Source organism: Pleurodeles waltl, chromosome 9 (genome assembly GCF_031143425.1).
Source record: "Pleurodeles waltl isolate 20211129_DDA chromosome 9, aPleWal1.hap1.20221129, whole genome shotgun sequence".
NCBI classification, from domain to species: domain Eukaryota; kingdom Metazoa; phylum Chordata; class Amphibia; order Caudata; family Salamandridae; genus Pleurodeles; species Pleurodeles waltl.
The window spans coordinates 1,153,155,092-1,153,174,601 of NC_090448.1; the positions used below are offsets into that span (position 1 = coordinate 1,153,155,092).

Sequence of the window (19,510 nt, forward strand, 5' to 3'; positions counted from 1 at the left end):
CAAGCATTTGCAATGCAATGGGTCTCGTGTTTGCTTGATTCGGAGCTAGTGGCGTTGTAAATTCCTAACTGGACTTTTCTTGCCACATAAATTGAAAATGGAAAGTAAAACAGTTGACATAAGCGAGCCAATTCAAAGCACCACGGCCGCCATGAGCATGAGTGCGAAGGAGAAACACAAAAGGAAAAAGAAGTTCGCTCGCAGTCAGACATATCAGGCAAATGTGCAACTATCCATGTAACAGGGTCGGTGTCATAACAAAACCTCCTCACAGAGAGAAACGTAAAGAATTTACCAATGATAACAAAGAATTTTTGAAAGGCAAGCCCATGAACAAGTGATAGTGATGGGCGTGCGGTGGGCGTGGTTAAAAGCCCACAGATAGATTACAACAGGCCAGAGCGCTTGCATGCTCGAACTAAAAATGAGAGAGGCGATAATTGGAAGCTTTAAGTTAAGGTCAGTTTTTCATGAGGGGGTATAGGAATATAGAAGAGGACTTTTGAGGTAGCATACATTCTGAGGATGCAAAACTGTAGAAAGAAACAACATTATTTGCATGCGAGATAGTGATATATTAAATAGGGTTGATGCATGCGAGATAATGATATATTAAGTACAGTTGATGGGCATTAGAACCTGGCGAACACCATGACCACTGCTAGAATACCTCTAGACCACTGCTTCAGCATTGGCACATGATCAGGTCAGGGGTTGACGGACATATAATGAAAACACACTAAGGGTACGCTGTGGAAGGGAGTATTGTTCGTCAGGGTTGTAGCCCACACCTCTACACGTGAGGAGGAGCCCTATGATGAAGCTTGCCACCAGGTTTTCGTCCTTAAAAAGATAATCCTCTGTAGGTTTGCTACTCAATTATTCAAGTACTGACTCTTCTCCTTTCAACTGTGTACCCTTAGTCTATTTTCATATGTTTATGGTGATTTTACTCCTGTGAGTTTTCCCATCACCCCCTCCTTGCAATTGCAGGGCACAAATTAACACCTAAATGCCTATTTAGGGAAATATGGAGTTGTTAAGGGTGCGATTGACGGAAGCAGTGACCTCCTTGTCATAGGAAGGTGATAATATACAGAGTAAATAATGCAAACATTGAAAAGGAGACCCTGTGCCGCAGTGGGTGTCTTATGATCTCCCTTACAGTACGGCTCACAGTATTATTACTGCATCAAAGTGGGGTCCATGTGGATGACTCTAGTTTGGCATGGCTCAAAATATAGGTGAGGACAACCTTCCCAGACAGTGGAAGGTGCATTGCCTGCATTCGGAGTAGACAGGGATACATTAGAAATTCCACAAAGACTTTGTTAGCAAGGAGATGCGGATTGGTTGTTACTGAGCATTTCGTATTTGGTGGGTGGTGGGGATGTCAGCGGCCCTGCAATTTCTGTTGTGCAGGTTAAGGAAGGAGAGAAAAATATTGTTTTTGAAGTAAACAGGACTAGCCATTTTCCTAAAAATATAGTGGTCGTTGTTATTTAAACAGTCAGATAGTACAACTTAGAACATCATTTATTTTGCAACATGATAAAACTTGCATACATTCGGGACACCAAGGGTGATGGAATTTTAACCTCAAAAAGAAGAAGGAATACATTTCTGCTTTGGCTTGTAATGTGTTGCACATCATCATCTGTAGGAGTATTTCACAGAAGTAGAAACGGATTCAGGCCAATCAGTTCCGAATCTGATGAAGTCCTTGTAAATAGGGAAGCCATTATGAATGTTTGCTTTTCTCTGATTACTTTTATTGATTACTTCAAAAAACCTACTTCAAAAAATGTTCAAGAATGTGGGTATGTTTTCTATTCTGAGGAGCAGCGTGGTCTTAATATGATGGAAACTTGGGAGACATATCGATTAACAGAGTTCTGTGGATTCAGTTTAGAATATTCGCATCTGCTGTCATTTTACTGTACATACTAACAGTAACACTGTTTCAAGACGCCCACCTGTGATGTAGTACCACGACGTTGCAGTACGGATTGGTTGGTGGAAAACTAGTTTCCAAAATGTGGATAAAATGTAATTGATCATAATTGGTTCTGATCACGATGCCCAAAGAAAGTCTCTAGTTTTCAATCTTTTTGGAGCCTAGATTAGGAGATCTCAAGATCCCACAGGAGAAAACCCCTGGGTTTTAATCACTCAGTTTTTGTAAGGCTCGGCTACTCACCCGTGAGGGTTTCAGGGCGCTGAGAGTGTTCACTTTGGACTCATATTTTTCCCCGAAAGAACAAGTTTGTGCCGCCACAAGGAACTGTAACTAATATATCGGTATTCTAAACAAGATGCAACCCTTTTTTGGATTATGGGGAACCCATCAGCAGACAGCTACACACGTGCCAGCAGTTTAGCAGCAGAAACAAAGTTGCACCCCACCCTGTTACTTCACAAATTAGCCAATGGATAAACCAATAATGAGTGTACTTCATGTAGCAAAGGAAAGTGAAGAGAACTTGTGAGTTGCAGAACATAGAGGGTCAGCAAGCTACTTTGGATAATGCTTTAGGATAACCAAGAAAATGTTGTCTATTCAACACCCATTATCTGTAAAATATTCCACTTCTGTTGGTTGATGTGTGTGAATGCACTTTTAATAACCATTTCTATCGCACAGGTACAAACTCAATTATTGTTCAGCACTTTGATTGGTTTTAATCTAGAAGAATGAGAGACTGTACGAAACTCTTCAAAAGTTCACATGCATGCCGAGCACATTGTTTCCAGCCAGTTGCGAGCTTATTTTTGGTGGGTCGCAAAAGTCACAGCAATAAAGATGCCTTCAAATTCTGTATTTATCTTAACACATATGATACACTTCAAAAATAGATCAAATGTCAGGCTGTGACTTCTGCTGCTTATGTTTTTTTTTTAACATGGGGACTGGTGTTTGCAACCCCCTCTCACTCTGCAGTAAGAGAAAGAAATGTAAAGTCATCTTACTGGGGTAACTGGAGTGTGAAAGGAAAGGCTGCAGGATCTCATTATGGGCGAGCGCAAGGCGCTCCGTCCATAAAGTAATCTCTCTTTGGGCTTCAAACCACGCCCAGGTCACGTAAGTCTCTTTCTTTGGTTCCTGGGCTTGCTCTATAAAATCTTCTTGCTTTCATTTGTGAAAGGCATGCATATGTCATGCCTTTTCCGGTGTTTAGCCCACCTACACAGCACCGGTAAATTACTAGAAACATACGAGGCTCGATGTTTTGAGCCTGGTTTCTGGACTACTTTATCTGTTTATTTTCCCCGCAGCGCAATCGCGCTGGGGTTTACATAGCTCGATCGAGCTGTGTTTTTTTATTTTAATTTGTGTGGCAAGAAAAGTTAGGTTAGGAGTTTACAACGCAAATAGCTCCAACTCGAGCACATGCGGGCCCCGTTGCATTGAAAATGCTTGTTTTTTTATAGCACACAGGAAAATGTAAATACTTGTGAGTAAACTGTTTACATTCAGGATTTAGGAAAGCAAAAATGAAGCACATTTGTTTTGTAATTCTGAAGTGTGATGGAAAAAACGATTTTAATAGGCTCAGAACAAAGACCCTTTACTTGGTGATGCACGCATTATAAATATTCACTGAAATCCGATTTCCACACACTATCATTTGTGTGCAATATATTTTGATCAGGAAAACTGCATGCCTGTGCAAATTGTATTGAAAAATGTGCTTTAAAACTAGGTGGGTCTTGAAAACTTGTCATACAAAAAAAATGGGACATGGTTTTAAAACGTTTGGGAAGCTTATCTTCTGGTGTTTGCAGCAGGCGCCTAACCCACTGACCTACTTTACTCAGATTTCAACTTGTGATCTGCAGGTTACACAAGAATCTCTGCAACAAGCACATTAACTCAATGAGAAAGGTTTATACAGTACAAAGCTGTGACGTCTACGTTACACTTACATCTCTTTAGTAAACACATTAATCGCCTGTGGTCTTTTACCAATATGATGTCCTGAGCCTCGCTGGATACTCATAGGTCCCTGCACCAAAACAAAGCTTAACTCCATAAGCTATCCTAAAGTGCTTTCTACCGTGACACATAAATAAGCCACACGGCTGTGGGCATGATTGCAAAACATTTTCTGTTTGTGCTGTTACATATTGTTAGTGGTAAATAACACAGATTCCAGCATATTATGAAAGTGGCTTTCAGGCGGCAGTATGGGGGTTCATCTTTAAGCTGGTGGACTGCAGATGAGGTACAAAACAGCACAACACTACAGCAACACGTTACAATCCCGAAACAACTCCACAATATTGAATAGTAATACAATACAACAACATAGCACAATAAAACACTGTAACTCAAGCATACACACAGAGTAAAACACCACCACAACGTGGCAGAACCAAACTGGCACACCAACAAAGCACAATAAAACACACCAACAAGGCAACATAGGAACACAACAACTAAAAAGCTGACTGCAAAAAAACGCAAAGAATAGCACCTAAACACATCGTCACAACATGGCGACTAAATAAAATGTAAGTACAACACATAACCAAACTCAATACAAAAACACAACTCCAGCTCTTCAACAAACCTATTACAACAGATGAAAAACCAAATAAAACACATAACATAACAGAATGGCATACCTCCACAAAACAACAAAACATCAGCTAGACATTACAACTTGAGACATTAACATGTACAGCTAACCCTACAAATACACACACATGCAACTATCATCCCAGCAGAATGCAACACACAAAATGCATCAGCACAACAATATAATTATTTTAGGTTTGTATCGGTGTGTTATTTCTGTTGTGTAAAGTTGTTATTTTTGGTCTGTATGCGGCTATTGCATTTTTTGTGTTTGTTGTTTTGTTGTGTTGAAAACCACTCTGGGAAGCACAAGAAGGAAGGTTTGCTTGAACACTGATTAAATGTGACGTAGGCCGGTGTTAAACCACAAGGCGTAGTTTAACACACGGAAAAAAAAGGAATAATAAAAGTATTTTATTATCCCTTTATTTTTCTGCTTTCGTAGGGTGGGTCGGGCGGGGCCAGCATCCTCCTCAGCAACAAGTGGAGGAGTACTGGTGCTGCGTCCGAGGCCGGCCAAACTGAAATGCTCACTTAGAACTCTCCACCCGGCTGTGATGCATATCTGGGTGGAGACCAAGCTCAGTGTTCCACTCCCTCCCTGAGCAGCATTTCTGCCCACTCAGGCCAATCCCAGTGCTTCTCTCATGCTGGGAACAGGGAGGAAGAAGACAAGAGGCGACTGGAATGGCGGGACACGGAAGCGGCAGTTAAGTTTATATTTTTTTATTGCACCCCTGCTCTGCGCGCCGCCCCCTGCCCTCCGACCCCTTCTTGGCAGCAGCCGCTACTGTGTGGAGGAACTGTGACTGAGAACAGGAGGTAGGCAAGAGGAAGAAAGGGGTCCTGCATTTGATAATAACATACATTTGAGTTGTGAAAAAGGACATTTTGGGGATCACATGTTCTTTATCACAGGGTGCATGCAACAGCAAAGCTCATTTTTTAGGCGTCGCATTTTAGACAAATGTAGCTGTCTTGCAAGACTATTTTTTCCCCAAAAAACAAACATAGAGGGGCTTTTGGTCTGCAGGCTTCTTTCATTTGTATGTTGAATTGTTGCTCGCTTTTTGCTTCCGCCCACCAGTGCTTACTGCGCGGGGTAGTGGGTCAGCCCACTTTACCCATTGGCTCTCTTCGCTTTGAGTGACTGCATATAGTACACATCCTCCAAAAATAGGTCTTACACTTCAGTCACAAAGCTGGTTGAAAGGCTTCTGTTTTATAATTTTATTTTGTATACTAACTTGAGATACTGGCTATTTATTTTGACCGCAATCCTTTTTAACGTTTGTTATGAATAGAGCTCCCAGTTTTCTTTTTTACTAATGTTACTAATGTTTACTAATAAATACAGATAGAAACCATCTTTTTCCTGATCTGTGTGTGTATATATATATATATATATATATATGTGTGTGTGTATATATATATATATATATATATATATATATATATATATATATATATATATATTTAGGTATGTATAAAAACAGGAAAATATATTTCTTAAATGATTGTAGGTGCTTTCAGCAGGTTTTGTAAAGCCAACGGTTGTGGAGACTAAAAGCTTTGGGAGTTAAAAAGTTTTCCAATGAAGATTAAACAGCTGCATATATGAATGTATGTGACCTACAATGCTCAAGTTTTAATCTTAGTGTGTTTACATATCATGTATGGGTGTATGTAGCATCAAAGCACATTAAGGGCCATATGTACGAAAGCTTTTTCCCATAGATACAGAATGGCTAAATTCCTTTGGTACATCTAGCCCTAAGTGTATGAATTTACACTTATTCATTCACAGTATACAGAAATATAGGGGTTCCCACTTCATTTTTCCCAGAAAGGCCAAATGCATATGGATAAACGCCAAGCAAGCAATAAAATGCACATCACAACCGAAAGAGTTGTTTAAAAACATGTTTAGAACAGTAACATATCTGAATGTTTTTAAATGTAACATTTTTACTGCAAACATAAGGTGGCCAGGCTTTGGTGATGGCATTTTTTTCTTTTTGTTGCTCCTGATTGCATACAAAAATTAATTACACCAGCTTGCCAATGCTATTCCTATTGGCTTTGCCAGGGCTTGTTAAGCATGGGTTCACTTATACAGTATTGTGCAGTTGTATAGTCTACTTAAAAAGTGTGACTTTGTTGTGTTCACAATTCCTGTGCATTTGGGCTCATAATGGGACATACGCCCTTCACTTCTGTAACCATATCGGTGGGTGCACAGGGTACAAAGTGCAGCCTGGCCTGCGGTGCCCTCGGGCTTGCAGGTGGAAATGCTTGACTGTCTGTGTCTTTTTCTATTTCTGTCCTCTGTGTGGGTGTGTTGCGCTGAACCTCCCTGCAGAAGAATGCCAGCTGCTAATTAAGAAAGGGTGTTTTCCTTAATCTGAGCTCAGTGCGCAGTGAGTCAGTCTGTTTAGACCTGAGTGTTGAAGACATCATTTTCTCTGTTAACCAAAGATTGCAACTAATGCAACTTATTGAAGTTGCTTTATTTTCATTCTGTTTCATGTAACGTGGTTGTTACTGATTGATAATCGATGGCCCTGGTTTTAATTTAGGAAATATTGCAGTTTGCTTTGGATATAAATTATTTCTGCAAAATGTATATTACTTTCAGTCTGGGCCCAATTGGCCGCAGTGCTCCCTGCATGAAGATACCAGACTGAGTCAGACAGCAACCTTCCTTGCTCAGTCCATACACGCGGTGCTTAATTTGTGCCAGTGTTTGCCAGTGCTCAGCACCAGCAAGGATTTTTAAACACCGGCATGCGTTTATGAGAAGTCACTACATAATGGTCCACTCCGTCTATTTTCAGGCAGAGCATGTGAGTTCAGTATTAGGAAATAAGTGCACTAAAATCATGATAAAACTAGCACTCCCATACCACCCCTACAGATTGGCATTACATGGAATAATCCAAAATGTCACAGCTTTTTAAATGTCTTGGTTACAAGTAATACTGACATTCAGTAGCATCGGTCGGAGTTGTGGGTGGTGCCAGCCGCAGTATAATACCTTGAGCCCTGGCACTTATATTTTCACAAGTTGAGCACTATGCACGGGTGCTCACGCATGTGTGGGCATGGTCACCCTCGACCTGTGCAGAGCCACTCACCCCACTACACAGCAGTGGATCTTATTTTAAAATGTTGGCATTTGAGGTTATAGATTAAACTCGTTTTCTATTGACATTCCATTAGGGGGTCCCACGCAACAGTAGCCTTCCAAAAATCAGAGACCCTAAAGCGAAAACAATGTTTTGATTCACTACATTCCTATCCTAAAACAAGCCACCTTTAAGCGGTGCTGCCCTGTAGACAGACTGGCACTGATATTTACATGTATAGATTAGGAGTTAACAGCCCAGGTTTGACATCATGTTAAAGAGAACCAAGGAACATGCAATCTCCAGTGGGGGTCAAACTCTGGGACGATATTCTGGAAGTAGCTGACCAGGGCTCCATGATCATGCCAACCTACCTTGATTTTCTGGCTGCCTTTCACATTGTGCAGTACAAAATCCCCTCAAGTTGCCTACAGTTAGTAATCACAATCTCAGCAGCACACACACGTTGTGCAACTTGTTCCTGTTTAACAACAACTAGACACTAAGGCCCAGGCATCTATTTTCCCGCAATTTTTACATTAAACCTTTCATGGATCTCCTCCACGCCTGCCACCAAGACCAGTGCTTTAAGTGGAAATACTGACGTGCAGGTAATCACTCTTTCTAGTAACCTGCTTGCTCCTTAGACATGCTGGTACTCTCCCATTAAATGTATGGCAGCAGTGCTGAGAAGAATAGGTACTCAGTACCGGCCCATTTAAAGCACTGACCAAGACCACTTCCACCATCTACAAAAAGGATACACAAATATGCATGCGAGTATCGGAGAGTTTTCAAAGTTTTTATTATCAAAACTGGTTTTAACAATTTCTTTTCATCAAACATATTACACATTTTTCATTGTTAGTGGCTTTCAACAAGCTGGTGAAACCAACCTACTGAATGCCTTTCTTGGCAAAAAATGTTCACTTTTAGGCGGTTTTCCCCCGTTCGTGTAGCGTTTTACCCCCGATGCCCTCCCATCTTTAATTCCATATTTTTCCTGTTTTTCTCTACCACTCCTTAAACCACTGCCGGTTTTTCTCTTAATTGGTAGTCCCTACTTCTTTCAAACTCATGATTTCCTAAATCCCTTCCTTTCTCTCTCCCCCTGGACTCTTTCCTCACCCGAGAGCGCCTTGGCTCTCGCCGTTTTTTTTACCCAAGTTCCACCCCCTTTTTTCCGACTTACTTTCACATCTTTCCTCTTGTTTTTTCCAGCTGTGTGATCTCCTTTGCCCACCAACTACTCCCTCTGCTCTTTCTCATTTTCTTACGCATGCTTTTACTTCGTTCCAACTCTTATATGCTTTTTTTCTCTGTTAATAAACTGTCCCCCCACTGCTATACCTTTCTTTGTTTTTGCATTTCCTCCTCCTGCCTTCTACTTCCTAACCCTCCCAACTCCTGCAATACTGGTGAACCCTCCAACCCAATATTATTATTTTTTTTACTTACCTTGTCTCCTTTTTAGGACTCGCCTATGCCAGAGCATGCGCTGCTTGTTGCAAGATCTTTTGTTACTTACAACAAAAGAGGCCGCCCATTGCTTTCTATTGGTTGGCTTCAGTGCCATACTTGTTTGCTTGCTTCTTGTTCTCCAGCATCCGTCCCTGGAATGTGGACAGATTACTGTGTCCTTCCACTCATCACTTTTTCAGGCACTACTTTTTTTAAGCACTCTACGAGTGTGTGTATGCTTTTCACCCGTTTGCATTGTGTACTTATCTTCCTTCCATGGTTCTGCCCAGTCCCGCCTCTTCACCCGCCCTCCTTTTGTCCATATTATTACCCCAGCCCTCATTCCTCCGTTGTGCATATCCTTAGGCAGCCCTCCCGCTCACCATCCATTGTCCATCTGTTTGTCCTTGTGCATGTCCCCAGCCCCTCTCACCTACCCTCAGCTGCTAGTGTGTTTGCCCACAGCCCCTACTGACTACCCTCCTTTGTCCACGTGCATGCCCTCATTCCCTCTGTCTGCGTGCTCCTTCATCCCCTCACGTATGTCCTCACCGCCAACTGAGTCTTTCTCTACGGATTGCCTTCCCTCTCTGACTGTTGCCTCTGGAGTACACTACTAAAATATATAGGTATATTTTTTAAATGCAGTAATGCGATCAGCAGTAACGCACTCTAAAAAATGCATTAGAGTTGTGTGCTTTATTTATCATTAGTTTTAGCCATGCTACATAGCAGCCGCACTGCTGTACAGCACGCCAACAAAACATTGCTGAAGCCAAAAGCTCTCATAGGAACAACTTGTTGGCTTTTCCAATGCTTGTTCATCTTGATCTTTTGTGGTCGTCTTCTTGTTTTTACATTTCCTGCCTTTATTTCCAAGAGTTGTGGTAGGTCAAGGAAAAGGTTACAGCAACCCGAGTTTCTTCTTGGTCCTTTTTTCCTCTTTCCACCCTCCATTATTAAATTCATTTTTTTTCATTGAGTTCCAATTTTAGTAATTCTTATCAGTTTTCATATTTTTGAATACACTTGACCTGTGATTCAAACCCAGGTCTGGTATATTTTTCTCCCAATTAAGATCATCTACTTTTTCGTGGAAATTAATGTTCCTAATTTAGAAACAAATTCTCAGCCTAGTTGTGAATCAGAGGGGAGAACATGAAAAATAAATAATAATAATTTGAAAAAGAGTTCAATATCTGATATCTTAAGTTTGATATCTTCTTGAATGCAGCCTTTGCCATGAGTTGTTTCTTCTTAACACACAGCCAAACCGGTTGTCTGATAGAATAATGATGTTAAAATTATTGAGTAACAGAATATTGTCAAAAATATTGAGGACCAAAATATCAAGAAAGTAAGTGTAAATATGTAAGTATAGATTTACTATTATAAGCTACACATCTACATACCTTAACGATATAAATGTCCTCAAGGTACATATGGGGTGTAAAGTCTAGTAAAACTTTGCTTACCCATAGAAGCTTACCTCCACAATATTTTTGTCCTCGATATTCTTGACATTATATTTTATCCACAATATATTTTAGAAATTATATATTTTGTCCAAACACCACCAGACAGCAAATCCACAATCTTCATGGGTATCAAAGGGGTAAGTGTGCAGTGTGCTATGTACATCTGTTATCGGTGTAGGCAAGATGTGCCTCTTCATGTTGGGAAGAATGAACAGTTGATAGCTAAGCGTCTTCTTTTTCTGCTTTATTTTGGCTGCTGTGAGTAGTTAGACCTGGATCTTAAGTGGGCAACCAAGAGTGAAATTAACATTTCTTTATCATAAATGATGGTCCTTCTGACTGCACCTGTGGCAGGAGTCCATCTAGGTATCCATCTCAGAGAATAGTGAATGGCATGGGTGAGAAATGTGGACGCCCATGCTCTTAAACTTCTCACTATTGGCAACTGGGATGCAGTGTGTTCACGTCCACCCCGATCGAGAAGGAGTCCTGAAGCAGTATGTTGTACCTACTCCGAGCAATGCAGGAGACCTAGTTACATGCATCAGCACAGCCAACGTGCAACAGGGCTAATATAATTCCTCTGGCTCTGTGGGGCAGGGGCTGCCCACTCGGCCAAGAGCATGTCTCGTTTACCCTGCTCCTAACCCAAGAAGCTTTGACCTCCTTGAGTTATGCACCAGAAAGATCCCTTAAAATCTTGTGGTGTCTGCTTAAAAATGGTGTGCTGTTGAAGAGAAACAAGTTCACAACTTGTTGTCTAGGGGAGAGTTAGCTTCCTGTTGGTGAACCCAGTGGGCAATTGAAAAGTTGAACCAAAAATTCTAGTGGCACTTAGATTAAAGTTGGCTGTAGCTTTAGCTTCAACATTAGGGTCCGCTGGTGAAAGGCGGCTTACTCATTTTGGGGGTTTGATGTAGCTGGACTTCCTAATAAAGTCTTCATTGAAGGCATTCTGGCCCATGCTGGCCAGTAGAGCATTGAATTGAATGTATGTCGCCTTGCAGACATCAAGGATTGATCTGGAGAACTGCTCATCACATACATGCCATGCATGTATGTTACTGTTCTGTAGCCTATCCATGTTTCCAATAGTACTGTGATTCATACTTCAGACATTTGAAATGCTGTTATATGCATGAATCTATATGATTTTAAAAAATGATAGATTTTCTGCTGCCCAATAGCACGTTCTCATCCGTTGCCTCTCTCTTTTCAGGGAGTTGGACGCTGTCTGAAGATGACCATGGCGGAGAAGCCATCCAAGAACTACCTGAAGACCCAGGAGAAACTGTGTTCCACTGGGACAGTAACGCGCCAGAGCCGGGCTCCGACATGGTCTGGGAGCAGGGAGAGAGGAAAAACAGAAACACCCTTCACCTCACCCTGGATCTTGATGTGAGTCCTGTGTTTGTTGAGTGGGCAAGTCTGTCTTTCATTTTCATTCTTTGCAGACTGCTGAGATTGTCGCAGCCAATCAGAATGCTTAGAATGCATGCACTCGCGTCTGTTGTTTGCCTGCATTCTGGGTCAATTAAGAATGTGAGGCTGGGCCATGACGTAGGCTAGGCAGAGGATGTATGTGTCTACCTGGATTTGATGTGATTAGATGATAATAGTGATAATAGCCACATTGGCTGCTTGCTCACAGCATTAACTTTTGCTTCCTCACATCATGTGCCTGTGGTTCATAAACATAATTACGTGAAGGACAAGTAACAGCTATTAATGCCCTGGAGAGATGACAGTAATATTTAAATATAACATAGGCTAGTGTTGAGATATAGTGACCGAAAAAACATAAAATAAATACGTATGCCATTGTGATCTTTTTTTATTTTATTTTTTAAATAAAACACTCCTAATTATGAGGGCACTTGTACCAGAACAGGAGGATGATATGTGAAAAAGGGCATGAACAAACTCTCAAAAGTGGAAGGTCACACGCTAAAAGAGGCCATGCTCACAATAAGAAGTGGAAATCGTGGATGCCTACTCGCATTCGCCCACCTCACAGGTGGGTCTCAGTCGTCCCCGGATTCCCAACCAGCGGTACCATACGGGACTGAGCCTTGTACCAGATACCCCACTATCACAGAGGGTTAGAAAAACAGAAATTTAAGAGAGATGCATCAGATGCACTGTGCATGGAATGCCTAGTACTAATAATGTATGGGATAAAGCAATGTATGTTGGCAGTATATATTAGCCTGGCATATAAAGGGTGCAAAATGTATGTTGGGATGATGTGGGCTGTTAATTGGGCTTTATTGTGTCTTGCTAAAAACTTAATACAAAGTTATACCCTCCCCCCCCCCCCCCCCCCCCCCACACACACACAGAAGACGCAATGCCACCGGCAACGTCACTATTTGAAAGGAAAATCTTTTAAAAAAAATATGTATTTAAAATGGAAGGTTCGGCTTCTTTGTACCTGCAGCTTGGAAAAAAGTGTAAACTTTGTTTAAGACTGGTTCCTGAGGCAACAGTCTACACACTCTAGTTGCTGCCATTGGCAACAGCACCCATAGAAGGTTCACCAACAACACAGCCTCAGTAGAGTGTTTTGGGCGAAATCCTGATTGTTGGGGATGTAACTGTACTGAGGTCTCCAGGAATGCTGTAAGTTGAGTGTTAATACGTTTTTCCATTATATTGCTCATTGTTGGACAGCAGTGAAATTGGGCGTAGGTTGGACAATATAGTGGGGTCCACCAAAGGTTTCTTTTTTAAGGGTTTGGCCTTTGCCAATTTCTAAGTTGCTGGGACTCTAGCTGTGGCTACTGAATTGTTCATCATCTCATTTAGCAAAAGCTTTACAACATCCACCACCTTGTGGAGGACAAGGGTCCTCTGGGGACCCTGATTTACAGAATAAATTAGCTTGACGTGTATAATAGTATTAACCCTTTTTAGCCATCGTAACATCGTTTTCAAATGCTAACATCTCAAAAACTGCTCAGTGCAGTTACACAAAATCATCAAAAAGCATGCTTTCTGAATAAGAACTACTTTCATGCCAAGTTTAATGCAGATTCTTTCTGCGGTTTTTGCTGTAGCTGCCAGCAAAAACATTTTTCCTTGCCCCCCACCATCCCATATTAACTTTTTTTACTGCTTTTGTGTAAATTACATGAAGTAAAGATTAAGTGGTGCACATACATCATATTTGCATCATTCGATAGATGCATGTGTGACTACATGTGCACGCTCCTACAGACTAGTGTGGGTGCCAGTTTCTTATTTTTTTTATTTACCAAACCAAGATGGCAGACACCACTTTGAGGGGTTAAAAAAACAAAACAAAAAACTTGTTCAAAAGTGCTTTGTAGGTCGAGGCCTACCAGATATCAAAGTTGTCTGGTTCGCTAAAGATATTTTAGGGACTTTCGGGAAGTTGACCTAGGAATTCCTCCCACCCGTTGACTACCATTGGCTTTGTGGTTTGCAACTCACATTTTCTGGCTATTTGCTGACTTAATTTGCTTTCGGCTCTCCAGGTTCAGTTCATCCCTCCTGTTCCCTAAACCGTATTTACTATACATAAACTCATGTTTTGTAAACAGGCCTTTAAATCTTGTTCTTATCTTGTCACTTTTGCTGTGCATTCAGAGACAAAGGTCAGATGTCAAGCTGTCTTCGAGGGAGCTTGTTTGCTTTTGGTTGACTAAAAAAGTGAGAGAGTTCATAGGAAAGAGATACAATTGTGGTATTCACGTTGTTAGTTGTGCAGATACTAGGACAGACCAACATATCGAACATTGTTACAGCGCATGCATTTCTCTAATAAACAGGGACTGAACAAAGTCAAAAGAATGCCTCTCTTAAGCACTTGTGAAGAGATAACAAGCTGTGAGCCTTTCTCGCCTCTCCTTTTGATTGGCGTCTAAGTGTGAGCCTTCAAACCACACCCAGCCAGGATCAGGTTGGAACAAAAGGAGGTCTGATGGCCTCCTAACTTCAGCCTTTATCTAAAATAGATTTGACCTACTTGCGTTATCACCTATAACCTATGCCAATGTGTTCTTTCGAAACAACAGCAAATACTCATATTTAATGTTTCATAACACTTTAGCAAACATCTTTTTCTCTTGTCCCTAGCTTTTGCACATGCACTTATACGTCACTCTTTCTATTTGTGCAACTGGTGCAGTCGCACATGGGCAATCTGGCATCAAGGACATATTGAAAACAAATTACTCCTTCTGTTTGATTTTTTTACAGGACACAAGGATATCCTCTTTCTCTCTATGCCACTGTACTCTATGCCAGTGTCCTCTGTGCCACTTTACTCTACACCAGTGCACTCCATAGCACTATACTCCACAACACTGTACTCAGCAACACTGCACCCTCCGCCTCTGAACTCTCTGCCACTCTACTCTGCGCCACTGAACTCTGCCACTGCACCACTCTATTCTACACTGCTTTATACAACTGCACTCAACGCCACTCTAATCTACCGTGCACCACTGCAATCTACACCACTTTACTCTACACCTCTGAACTCAACTCTGCACCACTGTACTTGAAACCAGTGCACTCTGTGACACTATTCTGCCACTCCTCTGCCCAGCAGCACTTCACTCTACGCCACTTCACCCTACTGTGAAACAATCTACTCTGCATCATAGCACTTTATGCCACTCTGCTCTATACTGCACCAGTCCACACCACTGCACTTTATGCCAGTCTAATCTAAACTGCAGCACTCTAGCCAATGTACTGTACACCATTTTACTCAAAACCAATGCACTCTACTCCACTCAGTGCCAACTACTGTGCACCACTGCACTCTTTGCCACTATGCTCTACTCTGCAACACTTTACGCCACTACACTCTGTGCCACTCTACATCACTGCACTCTGTGCCACTCAATTCGTCTGTGCACCACTGTGCTGTATGCCACTGCTCTCTACGGCACTCTACTCTGAAACACTATGCCACTGCAGTCTACGCCAGTGTACTCTACACCACTGCAATCTAAGACAATCTACTCTGCAAGACCCCACTCCACCACTGAACTCTACACTCATCTCTACACCAGTGCACTCCACCGCACTGCACTCTCCACCACTGTAATTTACCCTGCACTTTATGCAACTCTACACTATACCTCTGCATTCTATCCTGCACCACTCTATTTTATCCTGCACATCTTCACTCTGCTCTGAAACAATCCACTCTACGCTATTGCACTCTATGCTACTCTACTCTGTTACTCTACTCCACCCTGCCCCACTCTATACCACTCCACTCTACTCTGCACCACTACTCTCCACCACACTACTTACTCTACACCACTGCACTCTATACCACTCCACTCCACACCACTACTCTCCACCACACTACTTACTCCACGCCAATGCACACTATACCACTCCACTCTGCACCACTACTCTCCACCACTCTACTTACTCCACGCCACTGCACTCTATACCACTCCACTCCACTCTGCACCACTACTCTCCACCACACTACTTACTCCACGCCACTGCACTCTATACCACTCCACTCCACTCTGCACCACTACTCTCCACCACACTACTTACTCCACGCCACTGCACTCTATACCACTCCACTCCACTCTGCACCACTACTCTCCACCACACTACTTACTCCACGCCAATGCACACTATACCACTCCACTCTGCACCACTACTCTCCACCAATCTACTTACTCCACGCCACTGCACACTATACCACTCCACTCTGCACCACTACTCTCCACCACACTACTTACTCCACACCACTGCACTCTATACCACTCCACTCCACTCTGCACCACTACTCTCCACCACACTACTTACTCCACGCCACTGCACACTATACCACTGCACTCCACTCTGCACCACTACTCTCCACCACACTACTTACTCCACGCCACTGCACACTATACCACTCCACTCTGCACCACTACACTCCACCACTCTACTTACTCCATGCCACTGCACACTATACCACTGCACTCCACTCTGCACCACTACTCTCCACCACACTACTTACTCCATGCCACTGCACACTATACCACTCCACTCTGCTCTGCACCACTACTCTCCATCACTCTACTTACTCCACGCCACTGCACACTATACCACTCCACTCTGCACCACTACACTCCACCACTCTACTTACTCCATGCCACTGCACACTATACCACTCCACTCCACTCTGCACCACTACTCTCCACCACACTACTTACTCTACACCACTGCACTCTATACCACTCCACTCCACTCTGCACCACTACTCTCCACCACTCTACTTACTCCACGCCAATGCACACTATACCACTCCACTCTGCACCACTACTCTCCACCACTCTACTTACTCCACGCCAATACACACTATACCACTCCACTCTGCACCACTACTCTCCACCACTCTACTTACTCCACGCCACTGCACACTATACCACTGCACTCCACTCTGTACCACTACTCTCCACCATACTACTTTTACTCCACGCCACTGCACTCTATACCACTCCACTCCACACCACTACTCTCCACCACACTACTTACTCCACGCCACTGCACTCTATACCACTCCACTCCACTCTGCACCACTACTCTCCACCACACTACTTACTCCACGCCACTGCACACTATACCACTCCACTCTGCACCACTACACTCCACCACTCTACTTACTCCATGCCACTGCACACTATACCACTCCACTTTGCTCTGCACCACTACTCTCCACCACTCTACTTACTCCATGCCACTGCACACTATACCACTCCACTCTGCTCTGCACCACTACTCTCCACCACTCTACTTACTCTACGCCACTGCACTCTACGCCACTGCACTCTACGCCACTTTACTCAAAACCAGTGCACAATAAGCCACTGCACTTTATGCGAATCTACTCTGCACCACTATCCTTTACGCCACTTCACTCTAGGCCACTTTGCAACACTCAATTCTACTTCACTCTGACACTATTCTACTCCACTCTTTGCCATTCTGCGACACTACTCCACTCTGACGCTCTACACAACTCCCTCTATGCCACTCCATGCCACTTTACTGCACTTTATTGTACTACACACTGCCCCACTCTAGTCCTCGCCACTCCACTATTCCACTTTATCCCACTCTAGTACCCCACTCTGCGTCATGCCCCTCTATGCCACTCCAGTACTCCGCTCTGCGTCATTACACTCTATGCCACTTCACTCTGACACTCCACGGCATTCCACTCTACTAGACTACTGTACTCTGTGCCACTCCACTCTATGACAGTCTACTCCACTCTACAGAACTCTACACAACACCCTGTAAGCCACTCCACTCTGCTCTATACCATGCCACTCCACTTTACGACACTCTACTCCATTGTCCACCACTCAACTCTACAACACTATATGCACTTCCACTCTGACACACTACTCCCTCCTCAATAATCCACAACAATGTCTCACTCCATGCTACTCAACTCTACTTGACTCCTCTGTACACCACTCGATAACACCCCACTCTACTCTATGATATTTTGCTTTACGACACTCCACTCTCCTTTTCGCCACTTTAACCATGCTGTTAAGCTGGTGTACAAAATGACTAAATCATATTGGCAAAGCCAATAGCTCTTGTATAAGTGAGACCTTTTGGCTTTGCTAATGCTTGTTACAAGTGGAGACATCAGCTGCAAATTACAGGTGCCAGGCCCTCACTAAAAAACGAGCATTTGCAAAGCAATTGGTCTCGCGTTTGCTCGAGTTAGAGCTATTAGCGTTGTCAATGCCTAACAGAACTGTTCTTGCCACATAAATTGAAAATGAAAAGTAAAACAGTTGACATAAGTGAGCCACTTCAAAGCGCATGGCTGCCATGAGCGTGAGCGTGAATGAGAGACACAGAAGGAAAGAGAAGTTCGCTCGCAGTCAAACTTATCGGCAAATGTGCAATTATCCATGTATCGAGGTCAATGGTCAAGGCGGTAACAAAACTGCCCGAAGGAGGGACAAACGCAAAGCATTTACCAATGATGATAAAGGATTTTGAAAGGCAAACCCATGAACGAGTGATATTGATGGGTGTGCGGTGGGCGTGGTTAAAAGCCCACGGATAGATTACAACAGGTCAAAGCGCTTGCGCACTCGACCTAAAAGTGAATGCACAGAGCTACACGCTGTGAACAGAGGCCTGCGGGGTAGTAACATTTTCCACCCAGACTTTATCCTGCAAGCATCAGTCTATCTGCTCCCCCTCTTGCCTTGATTTCACCCTCGCGTGCAGCGTGGGCTCCAGCGTTATCCGGGACATTTATGCTTTACCCAGACTTTCCATTTAAAGACGTCGCTGCTCTACCTAAAGAGTGTAGGGGGCCTGTGAGGGGTGTTGAAGATGATGCGCTCATGGTGAGGTGCAAGCATGGAATCCCGGCGCGGACACTGTGTGATCTTCGGCAGTGTCCGTCTTTCCTCAGTGTAGCACAGTGAGCACAGACCTACTTTTGCCCGGTCTTCAGTAACTTGCAGACACCGCCGGTGCTGATGAGGCCGCGCATTCCTGATGCTGTTGTTGTCGTCCCTCCCGTGTGCCGGAGTGTTGTTTACTTTCGCTTCCAAGGGCAGGGAGTGTGGCATGCGGGGGGAGGAGGGGGTGCTCTCTGGATGCAGTGAGTCACTGTGAGAGTCCAGCAGTACAATCACCCCTCCCCCCCACAAGAGTAAGGACAGCTAGGGGGTACGTTCTCAGGGTGGACAGACGGGGTCGGAGGGAGAGAACCAGACTGCGAGGCAGAGCCTTTCTGTCTCAGAGTGGGCTTCTAGGAGCTCACAGGAGCAGGCCACGGCTCCTCACTGGCAGGATGAAACAGGTGAGCGGTGAATGGACGGGCCGCTTGA

General features: G+C 43.4%; 1 protein-coding gene across 1 annotated transcript in view; it reads left to right on the forward strand.

Moving 5' to 3' along the window:
• The window catches only part of FMN1 (formin 1), a 453,758-nt gene that overhangs the window by 197,701 nt on the left and 236,547 nt on the right, over positions 1 to 19,510 (forward strand). Inside the window, exon 3 of the mRNA XM_069208999.1 lies at positions 11,869 to 12,047. Within this exon, the coding sequence (XP_069065100.1) occupies positions 11,869 to 12,047 (179 nt within the window). The remainder of the gene's footprint in view (positions 1 to 11,868; positions 12,048 to 19,510) is intronic.